This window comes from Xiphophorus hellerii, chromosome 5 (genome assembly GCF_003331165.1).
Source record: "Xiphophorus hellerii strain 12219 chromosome 5, Xiphophorus_hellerii-4.1, whole genome shotgun sequence".
Classification (NCBI taxonomy): Eukaryota; Metazoa; Chordata; class Actinopteri; order Cyprinodontiformes; family Poeciliidae; genus Xiphophorus; species Xiphophorus hellerii.
The window spans coordinates 34,134,816-34,148,687 of NC_045676.1; the positions used below are offsets into that span (position 1 = coordinate 34,134,816).

Below are 13,872 nucleotides of genomic sequence, written 5' to 3' on the forward strand. Positions count from 1 at the left end.
GTTTCCCTATTCCTTCAGATAAAAACGGTGGGTGAATGAAATCCATACCTCTTATGGTTCCTGAGATATTAACATTTGTTTGGAGGCATCGTTTAGCACAGTGACTACAAAAAACATCCCACATGCAGTACGAAAAAAGCAATGTCAAAAGCTCAAATTATTCCCAGGTTTTAAACAGCATAAAAGCTGTTAAACGGTCCAACTTCAAAATGGCCACTGTCTTGTGTCCTCCATGACAGCCCTGAAACTGGATGATTCATTGCCATTAATAGGCAGAACCTAAAACATCAACTGTGAAACACAACATTCATTTTATATTGTAATTTTCAATTCTGCCACAGGATGGAGCGGTTTCATAAAAATTCATAAAAAGCTGAATATTATAAAAAGTATGAAGGTTATGAATACCAAGAGATATAACTGGCATTAGTAGAGCAAACTGAATAGCATAAAAGTTGAATGGTGAAAATAGCACAAAGTATGCAGGAGAAAAAGCGCAGCAAAATTTAAGGAGCAACCAGAAAACTGGAACTCATTAGTGTGAATTCACACTACAGCATTCACACTAATGAATGCTGTAGGCATTGCAGAGGCAGAGGCCTGCAGAGATATTTTAAAATCTTAACAACAATAGATTTCCAAAGCAATGGATGACAGTTGAGTCTGTGTCTTCTCATACCTTTTTGAACAGCACCACTGAGTCTGATTTCACTTCATACTTCTGAAACACTTCAGGAGTTACAGTAACTCCAAACTCAACATCAGTCAAATCAAAAGAGACCTCCTTGAACACATGGGCAGACTCGCTTTCCAAACTCTGGAAAGAAGGAACAAGAGGAAACAACATGGATGTTTTAAACATGGACTCCTATCATGAGACATAGAGGCATCACAAAGTATGTCTTATGAGACCTACATTGAAGAATCCTACAACAGAGATATTGTGGGTGCTGATGAACTTGGCCGCAGAGTCCACAGAGTCAAGATTTGAAGTACCGGGACCGGCGCGACGTTTCATCCATTGAATTATGCCCTCCACTGATCTTTTACCTGGAAAACAGATACACCCATGAGATAAATAGTAGAAGTGGGGATCTTCTTTTTTTTCTTTTTAGAAAAACATGGCCTAGGTGAGTACAAAAGGTCTTGAAACAGTAGGGCTTTCATGAACTGTGCATAGGACATTGGTCTATATTTTAATATAGGGCAGTCGTTGGTTTTCATATTCACTTCCTTCCTTAGTTTAATATGAAATCATATACATGCATCTGTAGAACTTGAATAATTTACTAAAGACATAATTTAATCTTTTCAGCCATATCTGCTGCAACAGAGAAACATCTAAGACTAGATGGGGTCTTAAACAGGTCTTAAGACTGTGAGCACAATTATTAGGCAAGTTTTAGTTTTGACTATATAATCATTTTTATTTGTATTTTCCAACTCCAAGCTGTATAAACTTTATTTAAATTTTTTTATTTTCTTTATTTAACCAGGTAAACCCCCAGTTGAGATCTAGATCTCATTTTCAAGAGGGACCTGGGCAGAAGTCTGCAATACACCTGGTTACAAAATCAAACTAATTAACACACATGCACAAGTGTAAAACAATAGAAAACACTTTAAAAGCAATGACACTGTTTAATAGAATCTTTTTGCCTGTTTTTAAGAACAGCTCAAAATAAATCCAATGAAATAAATTCTGACATCTTGAGTTCAGACTGGAGCTGATTCCAGGCTGTAGGAGCCATCACACATGCTTGCTTCCCCTTTTCAGTTCGAACATGTGGAACATGCAAAAGAAAAATTTTATTAGAGCGTAAAGAATGGGAAATAATAGATCTATGTAAGAGAGAACTAAAGTATGCTGGAGCCAAGCCGAATAGAGATTTATAAATCAGGATCATCAGGTGATTGTTTCTCCGTACGCTTAAAGGAGGCCATTCAGCTTTTGCATACAACTCACAATGATGTGTAAGTCATCTGCTACTGGTTACTAACCTTAAGGCACAATGATACACAGTATTCTATGATTGAAGGCATTTGAACTTAATTCATTTGCTGTATAATATTCAGTTGGGCCGTGAACCCAGATTCCTACACACATAAAGCATATGAACGCAGTGAATATAAACTTCATATTTCAGATTTATTCGTATCCCAAATTGGGAAATTGATGTTGCAGCAAGTATAAAAACTAAAAGACAAAGTATCAAAGATTAAAAAATAAGGAACAACAAAAAATACCAAAAGCATATAAAATACAAATCAACACATAATGGGAAGAATACAGCAGTGTATTTCATTATTGACCAACAGTTACTACACTAGATCAGGTGCAAGTCCCCCTACCTTGTCCTGCATTAAAAAGAGATATTGCTGTAGAAACAAAGGAGTGATTGTACCTGTTACTTTCTATACAAGGAAGTCTGAGCCTGATGTCAGAAGGCAGAAACTGGAACTCAGCATGTAAAAGATGAGAAGAATCAGCAATAATGGCTTTAGTTTTCCTAATGATTTGTTTTATTACACAGTTCTGTAAGTGAGAATTGTTCAACCCCTAAGATCTTATTGCTAGTATGTATTACTCTGCTAAGGGCATTTTTTTGTTTAATACTAAGATTTCCAAACCAACAGAGGAGGAAAAAGGTTAACACAGATTCAATATATGATCTATAAAATAGGATCATCAATTACTTATCAACTTGAAACTTTGCGAGCCTCCTTAGACAAAATAATCTTTGCTGGCCCTTTTTTTGAAGGTTTTCTGAATGGCAGGTAAATTTTAACTTATTATCCAAAATAGTCCCAAGATATTTGTAGTTTTCTACTGTCTCCACTGTCTGACCTTTGTCAAGAAAACCCGAGCTCATCCCACTTCCCCATGCTGGAGATTTAAGTTTAACAGTAATAATAAATAAAGTTATCTTTAAAATGAATCACTCAAGTGACATCAAGGCCCAACAGTAGACTTAAACATCAATAAAATAAATCTAGTTGTGTGTGTTGTTTTTGTCTCATGCAAACTTTGCTTTAATTCTACGACTTTTTTCTATCTAATCATAATAAATCACAGTCAGACAGAGAGAGTCATGAAACAGGAAGAGCAGGTTTCCTGGAAAAAGAGGAAGTAAGTTTCCAGCCTGCAGATTTATAAAAATAGCTGAGACTATTTCTTATTTCAAAGCATGAAAGTTTTAAAGAAGAAAATCTAAACATTTTGAGTAATTTGATAAGATTCAAAGTAAAATACTTATATTAATATTGGTTTACTTGTAATAATACTTACACTTACATTTGTGGGAACACTTACAAGAAAAACAAGTAACTGTAACTTTGGTATCAAATAATTAGAATCATGTATTATTCTTTGTTTCATTTTAGAAAACATCTGTAATAACTCACATTAAGATTATAATAAGAGTGATTAATAAGTTATGGTTATAAAATTATAAATGAATGCTAAATCAGAGAAGCTAAAGAAAATAAATGTGATATAAATGTGATTTTGACATTGAACTTGAAATGGTGTAAGAAGGTGTAGCTGCAATTAAACATCACTGATATGTTGAAGGTAGATGGTAGGTGAAAGGTGAAAGGTTAAGGGAAAAAGGGGAACTAACAGGAGAGCAGAGATGATCAACGCCTTATTTGGAAACAGATTGTTGAACAACGTAAACGTTTCAGAGAAAGGGTTGTGCAAGCAATGGACATAGGAGGTTGAGCAACCCTGAGACATTAGCACAGACATCAGGACATAATGTCTCTAAGACAGTGATGGATATGAGATCATCTGTCCAAGCAGTCAGCCAATGAAACAAGCACAGCATCAGTGCTAGCCAATGCAAACGCACCAAAAGGGTGGATAAACCCTATAAAAGGTGGGTGCAAAAGAGGAATCTTTGGTTGGATCCTCCAGGCAGCTTCGAGCCAAGATCGAGATGGACAAAGAACTCTGCAGCTGAAGAAGAGCCGGGGCCACAGAGCCGAAGACTGTCCTGCGCATGGGGACCAACCCGTCAGCCCCACAACCTGTGGCTTCGAATCGCACTTCTCTCATCGGCTGGGTTCAGACCCCAAAGACAAAGATGAAGATAAAGGCAAAGACAAAGAACAAAGGCAAAGAAGAAGAACTGGTGCCTTCCTTCCTGCAAGTCCTGTGTGACCTCACCATCCATGCGGAGAAGAAGCTCATCAGACCTACAGAGATCCCTGCCTTCGTCGATCAACTTCCTCCTCCTGCTGCAACATCTTCTTCATCATCAGGCCAGGTCTGGGGTTCAAAACACCAAACTCCGTCCGTCTCTCTCAAAGGTTCCCTTTTTTAGTTCTCAGTGTCAGCATTAGGGAAAGATAGACTAGATGATTGATTTTACTTATTTGATTATTTCTGCTACTGAATTAAGCTGTACTGACCCTTGCAAAAATGCCTTACTAATAAAATATTTAGCATAAAGAAAATCTAAAAGATGCTGTGGACATTCAGTTAATGAGTCACCTTAAAGTTCTTTGATGGTTGTAAAATAGCTCTGATGTTTGATTCTGGAGAGGAAAAAGTGGAAAATGTTTTATAGGTTGCTGGTAGCCCATATGTACAACATCAACCTTGGGACTCGCCCGAGCTACTAAAACCTACCTGGTTCAATAACAAATGCATGTTGTAAAATAGAGAACGAGCGACCGTTAACAGGTGTGCTCTGTGAAACTAGTTGGCTGTAGGCTGCTCAGTCTGGCTAATTCACAGGGGGAAGAAGGTTGGGACACCTGGATGTAGGCCGTCAGAAACCAGGCGAATCGTTTCTCGAAACCAGCTTAAACAGAGTTTACTTCAGTTCTGGACAGGATAAATCCCAGCAGATTTAGGAAACTCAATTAACCCGTTAGAAGGAGAGCTGGTAGCACATCTCCCCTCTCAGAAGAGGAAGTACGAGAGTGAGAGAGTAGAGAAAGAAGGGGGGGGGGGGGGTTGCGCAACAACACCTTTAATTACTGTTTGATTTGTTTTATGGGGCTTCTGTCTAAAATCAATGCACATGTCCTTTCTTTTCTGTACATTTAATGAAAGAAAAGCTTTATCACACCAGTCAACATATTCATCGACCACAGGGCCATGGGCATGTTCATCATCATGTAGAAGGCTAACTATCACCGAGTCATCTACAAATTTTAATATTAACCTGTTATCATGCCAACTGCGACAGTCGTCTGTGTACAAAATGTAAAGAAGAGGGGAAGGGACGCAGCCTTGAGTGGACCCAGTAGACAGGGACATCTCTCTGGACATGCATCCATTCACTCTGACTTTCTACGTTCTGGATGTTAAAAAATCAAGAATCCAGCCCACCACATTAAAATCCAGATGAAAGTTATTAAGAAGTTTATCAATCAAAATATGGGGCTGGATTGTGTTAAAAGCCGATGAGAAGTCAACAAATAACAACTTAACATGGTTTTTGTTACTTTTGAGATGTTTAAAAACACAGTTTAGTAAAGTGGCAGTGGCATCCTCAACTCCCTGACCGGCCCTGTAGGCAAACTGTAAAGGATGCAATAAATGTTCAGTCTTGGTAAGAAGAGATCTCTTAATCAATTTTTCCAAAGATTTCATGACAAGGGAAGTCAGTGCAACAGGTTTAAAATCATTCAGGACTTTTGGGTGGCTCATCTTAGCCACAGGAATCACTATGGACTGCTTCCAGCACCTTGGCTCCCTCTGTTGGTTAAGTGACATCTGGAAGATGAAATAAAAAATAGGAGCCAACTGTTTCGCACAAGAGGAGAGCAGTCGACCACTGATATTATCTGGTCCTGGGCTTTTTCTAAACTTACAGCGTTTAAAAGATTCAGCTACAGAAGTAACATCAAAAGGGATATGACCACAGCAGAGAAGCTTGTTTTACAGATTTAAAATCTCTACTAAAATCAGAAGAATCAAACCTAAGATAAAACATATTAAACTCATTTGCCAATTGGTTATCAGAATTAAAACCAGGAAGAACCACCTTTCTGTTGCACTTGATCTCTTACCCAACAGTTGTTTTTAGCCCATTCCAAACTGGGCCAAGACTGTTGTAGGCAAGGTGTTTTTCCAGCTTTTCCTTGTAATTCAATTTTGCCTATTTTATTTCATTCTTAACTTCCCTTCTAAGTGTAACAACTTTAGAAAAAGTGCTTTTATTTTTTTATTATTATAATGTTTGAAATTTCACCAAATCCTGATTAACACTGAAGAATCCTATTTTTTTGGTTATATTTTAAGAATTTTATTATTTTTACTTATTTTGATAAGCACTAGTAACTGTACTGTCACTTTAAGAGAGCGTCTTATGACATCAGTACTGTACTACCTTCAGTTGGCGCTAGACTGCCTGAGAAGAGGTAGGAAAGTTTCTTTGTTTTTGGTTAAGCTCGCGTTTTATGAAATATATAAAATAATTGTAAGTACACGCACCTGTGAATGTTTAGTTTTAATACATACAGAGGAGTATTCTTTTTATTCCACAATTTAAGAACTTTTTCTTAAATGTTAGAGCAGATATTGTTATTAGTTAGTCATAGGGTTTCTCCATGTGTTTGTCTGCTAGGGGAATTCCGACTCCTGTGAATGGAAGAGCTGCATGTTAAAGGGCATTTTTATTTCTATTTCTGCAGGCCTCTGCCAGCAACCTGCATTAAAGAACAACCAGCAACTCCTGTGGTCCGACTCCCTTCTTCAACTGAACACAACGCAGAACACATCAAGGTTAGCCGACTGTATAAGACTAGCTTATCAGTAAAGAACACTAATAGTATACACCGGTTACATAAGTAAATTCACCTCATTGAGGTTTCCTTCACAGAATGCTTTCCTCTTTTTATTCAACAGATTTTTCAATGATTTTGACATCCAGGGTTTACTATTAAGAAATATTTTCACTGTATTCTTTGGAATCACACAGTGTTCACAGAGAGTCACATAGCTACTAATAACATCAGTTAATTCATCAATGTCACTACAAGAGTCCTTAAACATGTCCCAGTCTGTTATGTCAAAGCAATCCTGCAGGTTGAGTTTGGAATCATCAGTCCAGTTGGTGATCTGTCTAGTGATGGTTTTACCTCTCCTAAGGGCAGAACGATAAGCTGGTAAAAGTTGCACACAATTATGGTCAGCTCCACCCAATGGAGGGAAAGGGACAGATTTATATGCTCCTTTGACAGAATCATAACACAGGTCCAGAATTTTGTTGTTCCTGGTGGGACAGGTGACATATTGATAAAAGTCCTTATGAGTTCTTATTAATAAACAATGGTTAAAATCGCCGAGGATGAATAAAGGGGCATCAGGAGACTTAGACTGCAGCTTCTGTGTCACTTCTGATATGGACTCCAATGCTGCTCCTCATTGGCTCTTGGATGAATGTAAACAACGACGATAAATATGTGGGGAAATTCCCGAGGGAGATATAGAGGCCGCTGAGACACGGACAACAGTTCAATGTGTTTAGTGCATAACTTCTCTCTGACCATAACAGTTTTACACCAGCGTTCATTAACATACAAACACACACCCCCTCCTTGTGATTTGCCAGTAATGCCAGCATCCCGGTCCAGGCGTACTGGCGCGCCAAATCCAGCAATAGTCATTTCCATGTTTGAATCTCTGTCCGAAAGCCAAGTTTCTATAAACACTGTAGCTGCTCCCAACTTTTTCTCGCTGGTTGATGAAGGTGCAACACTTCGACTGATGGTTTCAAACGTTTTATTAAATGAATTTTTGCCGCATAAACGTCCAAGACCACCGTGAACACTGCAATAAAATACACGGTGACAAATATACATCAATAAAACCGTCATGTTCCCTTATAGGAATTATTCAAATGAAACTTATTACACATGTATAAACACAAGAATATTCCACTCAATTGTCCATACCGTATGCCCCTCCAACCAGAAGGTTAGGAGTTGCTAGAAGTCCATTTCTTCCTTATTTCAGTTCTTTGTCTTTCTTGTTGCCGCTTGCGCACACCAACTGAGTATAAAACGAAACTTAAAGTTCTCTATCAAAAGCATCACGTGACCAAGTGACGACCTAATTACTGAGGTGGTCAGATGACGACACCAATCAAACGGTACCCCCCAAAATATGTACAAAAAAAAGCCCATGTGACTACGTTCGTTACACTGCCACCAAAATTACAAAAGGTTTACTTTCACCATATTCAAAGAAGTAAAACATGTAATTTTCAATAACTTCAAATTAACCTTTACCCAAAATGTCCATCAATAGGTCTTACAATAAGTGACTGATTTTCATGTTAATGCTGAGCTATTTTGAATAATATTCAACTAATACAACTAATTTCTGCACTGGACGCTCAAGAAATGAAGGTTGTGTTAAGCGTTCACCCTTTGGTCCTAATTTATTTTGGCCTACTTGTATTTTCACCTTTCGCACGAGACCATCATCATCTTCCTGTGCCTCAACTACTCTAGCTAGTGGCCACTCATTTCTGGGAGTGTTTTCATCATTAACGATGACTACATCCCCAACCTGCACGTTTCGTCTGGTTGTATGCCACTGCTGACGAAGGCTGATGCTGGTTAAGTATTCTCGACGCCACCTGTTCCAGAACTGTTCTGAGAGATACTGTACTTTGCGCCACCGTTTCCTTGCATACAGATCTTCTTGAACGAACTTTCCTGGAGGTGGAAGGGGTATTGTAGATTTCATAGTAAGCAAGTGATTGGGTGTCAAGGGTTCAGCTTCCTTGGGATCTGTTAGGGTGTCTGTTGTCAGCGGGCGACTGTTGACTATGGCCATGGCCTCGTAGAAGAACGTTCTTAATGAGGAGTCATCCAGTCTTCCGGTAGCCTGGGCTAGGACAGAGCTCAGCACGCTCCTTGTTGTCCGAATCTGACGCTCCCATATGCCTCCCATATGACTGGCTTCGGGAACATTCATAAGGAAGTCACATTCCTTTCTTGCGAGATAGGTCGCAATCCTTTCCTTGTCAAGTTCCATCAAGCATTTTCCCAACTCACTCTTTGCTCCTACGAAATTTGTACCTTGGTCAGATCTAATTTGTCTGACTGTTCCTCTTATTGCAATGAAACATCTTAATGCATTTAGAAAAGCATCAGTTGTCATGTCCTCGAGCATTTCGATGTGAATAGCTCTAGAGCTTAGGCATGTTAACAACAGCCCATATCTCTTGTACTCTTTTCTACCTTGCTTCGTGTAAAAAGGGCCAAAACAGTCGATGCCTGTATATGAGAAAGGAGGAGATGGTTCTATGCGATCAACAGGCAAGTCAGCCATACGCTGTCCTTCAGGTCGACCCCGCACCCTTCTACAGGTCACGCAACTCCTGATGTGCTTGGCCACAACTTTACTAGCACCCATAATCCAGTAGCCGTTGGCTCTGAGATCGTTCAGTGTTTGCCCTCGGCCTTGGTGTTGTGTTCTTTTATGGCAATGATCAAGTATCAGATGCGTTACGATGCCTTCTTTCGGGAGTATTACGGGATGTTTGAACTCTAGCGACGCTGATGACCTTCTCAACCTGCCACCAACTCTGAGCACTCCATACTCAAGAAACGGATCGAGTTCATACATCTTGTGAGTTCTCCTGAGTTTCTGTGATTGGCTTAGCAGCTTCAGCTCTTCTCCAAATGCTTCCTTTTGCGCCGCCTTGATCAGCACGAGAGCTGCTTTCTTTCGCTCCTCTACTGTAACAGGCCCAGATATGTCTCCATGAGCCAGCCTCCGAATGCGAGCAATGACGTTAAGGCAAGTGACCCAGTCTGAAAACCTTGCCAGCCTTATCAGAAGGTCATCTTTCTGCACAACATCAGTTTTCAGGACTTTGACCTCTGGGTCACCTATAAGAAGCTCTGAGATTGTTGGATTAGTCACAATTTCCTGTTCCCATAAGAACTTAGGTCCCTTTAGCCAATCTGATGTCATTAGATCTGCCACCTTGAGTCCTCTAGATGCATAATCTGCTGGGTTTTGATTTGTTTCAACGTAAAACCATCGATTGGGGTCAGTAGAGTCTATGATCTTCTGGATCCGATTCGCAACAAAGACGTGAAAACGCCGGGCCTCATTCTTGATATATCCCAGTACCACTTGTGAATCCGTCCAAAAGTACTCAGCATCGATTTTCAAATCAAGCTCTCCTCTGAGAACTTTACTTACAGCTGCCGAGATAGTGGCTGCGGTGAGCTCTAGACGTGGGATACTGACAATCTTCATGGGTGCTACCCTAGCCTTGGCCATAACTAAAGTGCAATGCACTTGTTCTTCAGCCACGATCCTGATATATGAGCACTGCCCATAGCCATCGTTACATGCATCGGAAAAGTGATGCAGCTCTATCTTCTGGATCGTGCCAAGATTGTTGGGAACAAAGCACCTTGCTATTTGAATGGTTTGAAGATTGTTCAGGTCATTGAGCCATGTCTCCCACTTCGTATTTAGCTCTGGCGGGACAGGCTCATCCCAACCTACACCTCGCTTGCACATTTCTTGCAAGATTCTTTTCCCAGTCAAGATGTAGGGGGCCAGAAATCCTAGCGGATCATATATGCTGGCGACTGTGGATAAGATGCCTCTTCGAGTGGCTGTTCTTTCTTGTTGAACCACATTGAAAGAGAAAACATCCTTTTCGATGTTCCACTTAACTCCCAGCACTCTCTGAGCTGGTAGCTCTGCGTAGTTTAAGTCCACGTCCTTGACTTGTGGAGTACGCTCACTCTCTGGAATGCTTTCCAAGACCACTTCGTTATTGCAAATAAACTTGTGCAGACGCAGCTGTCCCTTCTGACAGACTTCTCTTGCTTCATGGACAAGTTGCTTGGCCTTTTCCACGGTATCCAAACTGACAAGACCATCATCCACATAAAAGTTCCTACGGATGAAGCTTGCTGCCATGGGGTACTCATGCTCATATTTGGTGGCGAGGTATTTCATGCCATAATTCGCACAACCTGGCGATGACGCCGCTCCAAATATGTGCACCCTCATGCGGTATTCCTTGGGCTCACTCGCTGTGTTCCCATTCTCCCACCACAGGAACCTCATGAAATCCCGATCTTCTGGAATAACATGAAAGCGATGGAACATTTTCTCCACGTCACAGTTGATCGCAACTGGATACTGTCGGAACCGACACAGCACTCCAGTCAAGGCGTTGGTTAAATCCGGTCCCGTGAGAAGGTGGTCATTCAACGAAGTGCCTTCATATTTGGCAGAGCAATCGAAGACAATCCTAATCTTTTCTGGCTTTCGCGGGTGGTACACTCCATGGTGTGGTATGTACCAGGTGTTCCCATCCTTTGATGTTGCATGGACTTCCTCTGCATCACCATCTTTGAAAACATTGACCATGAACTGACCATAGTCCTTCTTGTATTTGGGATTTTTTTCCATTTTTCTTTTCAGATGTTCCAGCCGAACTGTGGCTAAATGCTTGTTGTTAGGAAGCTGGGGACGCTCTCTGAAAGGCAGAGGCATCTCCAGATGACCATTGTCATTATGATGGATTCCCTCTTTCATAATTTGTAGGAACTGAATATCTTCTTGAGAAACCGTTCCATCTGTAGGATTTGTATCCTGAAAATCTCTCTCAAGAGCCTTAATCGCACATGCAGGTGTAATAGGTGGAATTTCCTTTACAGAGATGCGATAGCAGAATCCTGCATTTGTTCCTCCACCAGTATTAGGCACTTTGGCACCAACCACGCTCCACCCGAGGTCTGTTTTCACTGCATATGGCTCATGCTCTGCTCCGGATACGACTTCTTTCGGTTTTAGAGCTCTGAAGCAATCGTAGCATATTAGCAGTCCAGCAGGACAGTCTAGCAAGTCTGGCAACTCGTCAGCTATACTAAGCAAGTGTGTCCATCCTTTAGCTGTTTTCCGAGTTGGAATGCTGGTCTTCTCCAACGGAATATCGTCTCGAGTGTAAGTTGGTGGTAGTTCAATGCATTCTTCGGAACTGTATCCTCTGACCTTTAACCCACAGGCTCTGTGACAATTCACTATTGACCTGCCAGTCATTGTTGACAACTTGAGCTTAACTGGCTCAGTGTGTGCTTCTAGTTTTTCACACACGTCTTCAGTGTGTAAAGGAAAATGATTATTTGTTGGCGCTTAATACAGTTAATCTACGACATGTGTAACAGTTATATACAATACTCTTATTTGGAACAGGTCTCGTCTGAGATGCGGTAAGCAGACAGAGCAGGGCCCTTTGCCTCCCCCACACTAGAGCAATAAATTTGCATTCCAATGGAAGTGGGGACTACGGAGGTGTCTGTGAAATCTCATCTTAGGACGTTTGGCGCCAGGGATCTTCCGTATCAGGCAGCGATGGGCACGAAGTGGTCCGCCTTTGCTTAGATAAAAAAAACAGACACCTTTGCTATAAATCAGGAAGTCACAACTTTCTTTGGGGGCCTGAGGGAGTTCTAATTGGTCGAAGAGCAGAACGCCTTCTTTGCATATATTAAATAGGGAAACGCCTCTTTGGTTAAAATTTCAGGGCAGCACCGGAGAGGGGCTGAGAGAGTTTTTTTTCATCTTTTCTCCACGAGGGCGCCTTTGTCTGTCTTATATGTTTTGTGTTCGTCTGTCTTCCCTTGTGTGTTTTTATTTTCATGAGAAAATGCATATCTCTGTATCTCTGCAGCTTTGTTGTCGATTGCTTTGTATGAGATTAAACTCTGTGATCTGTGACGTCATTCTGTTTCGCCGTACTTTTGCAGCCGTGATGACATCCGCTCGCGACCCGGCTAACAGGAGGAAAAGGAGAGCCATGCTTTTCCAAAATTTAAGCTAACATAATAACTTTCCTCTTTAACAAGTGACAAACGTATTGCTACTTTGTGTATCTAACAGAGCATACACTAAGATCTCTGGGCTACTCTTGACAGTACTAGACAGCCACACTGGGACTACCATTGAAGTGCGGTCAGCATTCACCATGTTCATACTACACGAAGCAGCGGCGGTACTGTCTCTCTGTTGGTTGACTTCAGACTTCTCCTCTTGAACCGGTTCGTCATGAAGCGGAGTTGGATGGCTTTTTCTACAAACATTGCATGTAGCCCTTTTCCGACAATCCTTTGCAACATGGCCAACTCTCGATACAGTAGACCCATATATTGATTTCGCATTGTCTATCTGAAGTAATTTAACGAGTGATTCCTTCACTGCGTCAGCATCGAACTCTTTGCCTATTTCTGAGCAACGCATTTTCAACAGAGCAACTACTTCATTAGTTACTAAAGTGCAGCTATCCATTCGCCGCCTTATGTCGTGGCTTGGTGTGGTCAATGCACGTAAGCTTTCATACTCCTGCTTTAGGTGTGACTCATATCCTTCTAAAGTAGCTGTCATACTTTCAAGACTCTCTTTGTCACATTCTTTTTTGAGTTGACTCCTAATGTACTGAACCTCACCTTTGAAACTTACATAAGTTAACATAAACTTTCTTTCCTTTTTTGCACTCTCTTCTTTTGCATAGTTAAGCCACTTTTCGGTTGGTCTACGCTCTCTTTCTGATCGCCTAGGCTGTTCAGATTCAGAAATTGGTTTCTGACTCTCTACGCTATGTGCTTGCAAAGTGTAATCAATTTCAACAATGCGTTCTGTCATTTGGTCTCTTAATGTTGCATCTGTTTCATTTCCTAACTTGGTTTGTAAGTTTATTTTTTCTTCTTCAAGAGCCTGAATTACTCCCTCAAATACAAGAGCACTCTCTTCACTTTGATCCATTTTCTGAATTATTAATAATCAAAATCTTAAGCAAAACCTTAACCTCAACTTGTGCTATAAGTAATCCTCAGTATTAATTTCAAATACCAAGCATACACATATAAAAC

General features: G+C 40.6%; 1 protein-coding gene and 1 long non-coding RNA gene across 3 annotated transcripts in view; both read right to left on the bottom strand.

Annotated features, from left to right (window-relative positions):
• Positions 1–13,872, bottom strand: part of pdia2 (protein disulfide isomerase family A, member 2) — a 35,695-nt gene that overhangs the window by 12,249 nt on the left and 9,574 nt on the right. Inside the window, exons 3-5 of one of the 2 annotated variants that reach the window (XM_032563497.1) lie at positions 7,551–7,661; positions 917–1,050; positions 680–817 (exon numbers count right to left, since the gene is read on the bottom strand). In XM_032563497.1, coding sequence (XP_032419388.1) covers positions 680–817; positions 917–1,050; positions 7,551–7,661 — 383 coding nt within the window. The remainder of the gene's footprint in view (positions 1–679; positions 818–916; positions 1,051–7,550; positions 7,662–13,872) is intronic. The other variant, XM_032563498.1, reaches the window with a different exon arrangement.
• On the bottom strand, positions 2,761–5,884 carry LOC116720318 (uncharacterized). The gene is made up of 2 exons (XR_004339372.1): positions 4,981–5,884; positions 2,761–2,848 (listed from the first exon to the last, which is right to left on the bottom strand). It is a non-coding gene; the product is annotated as an uncharacterized LOC116720318 (long non-coding RNA).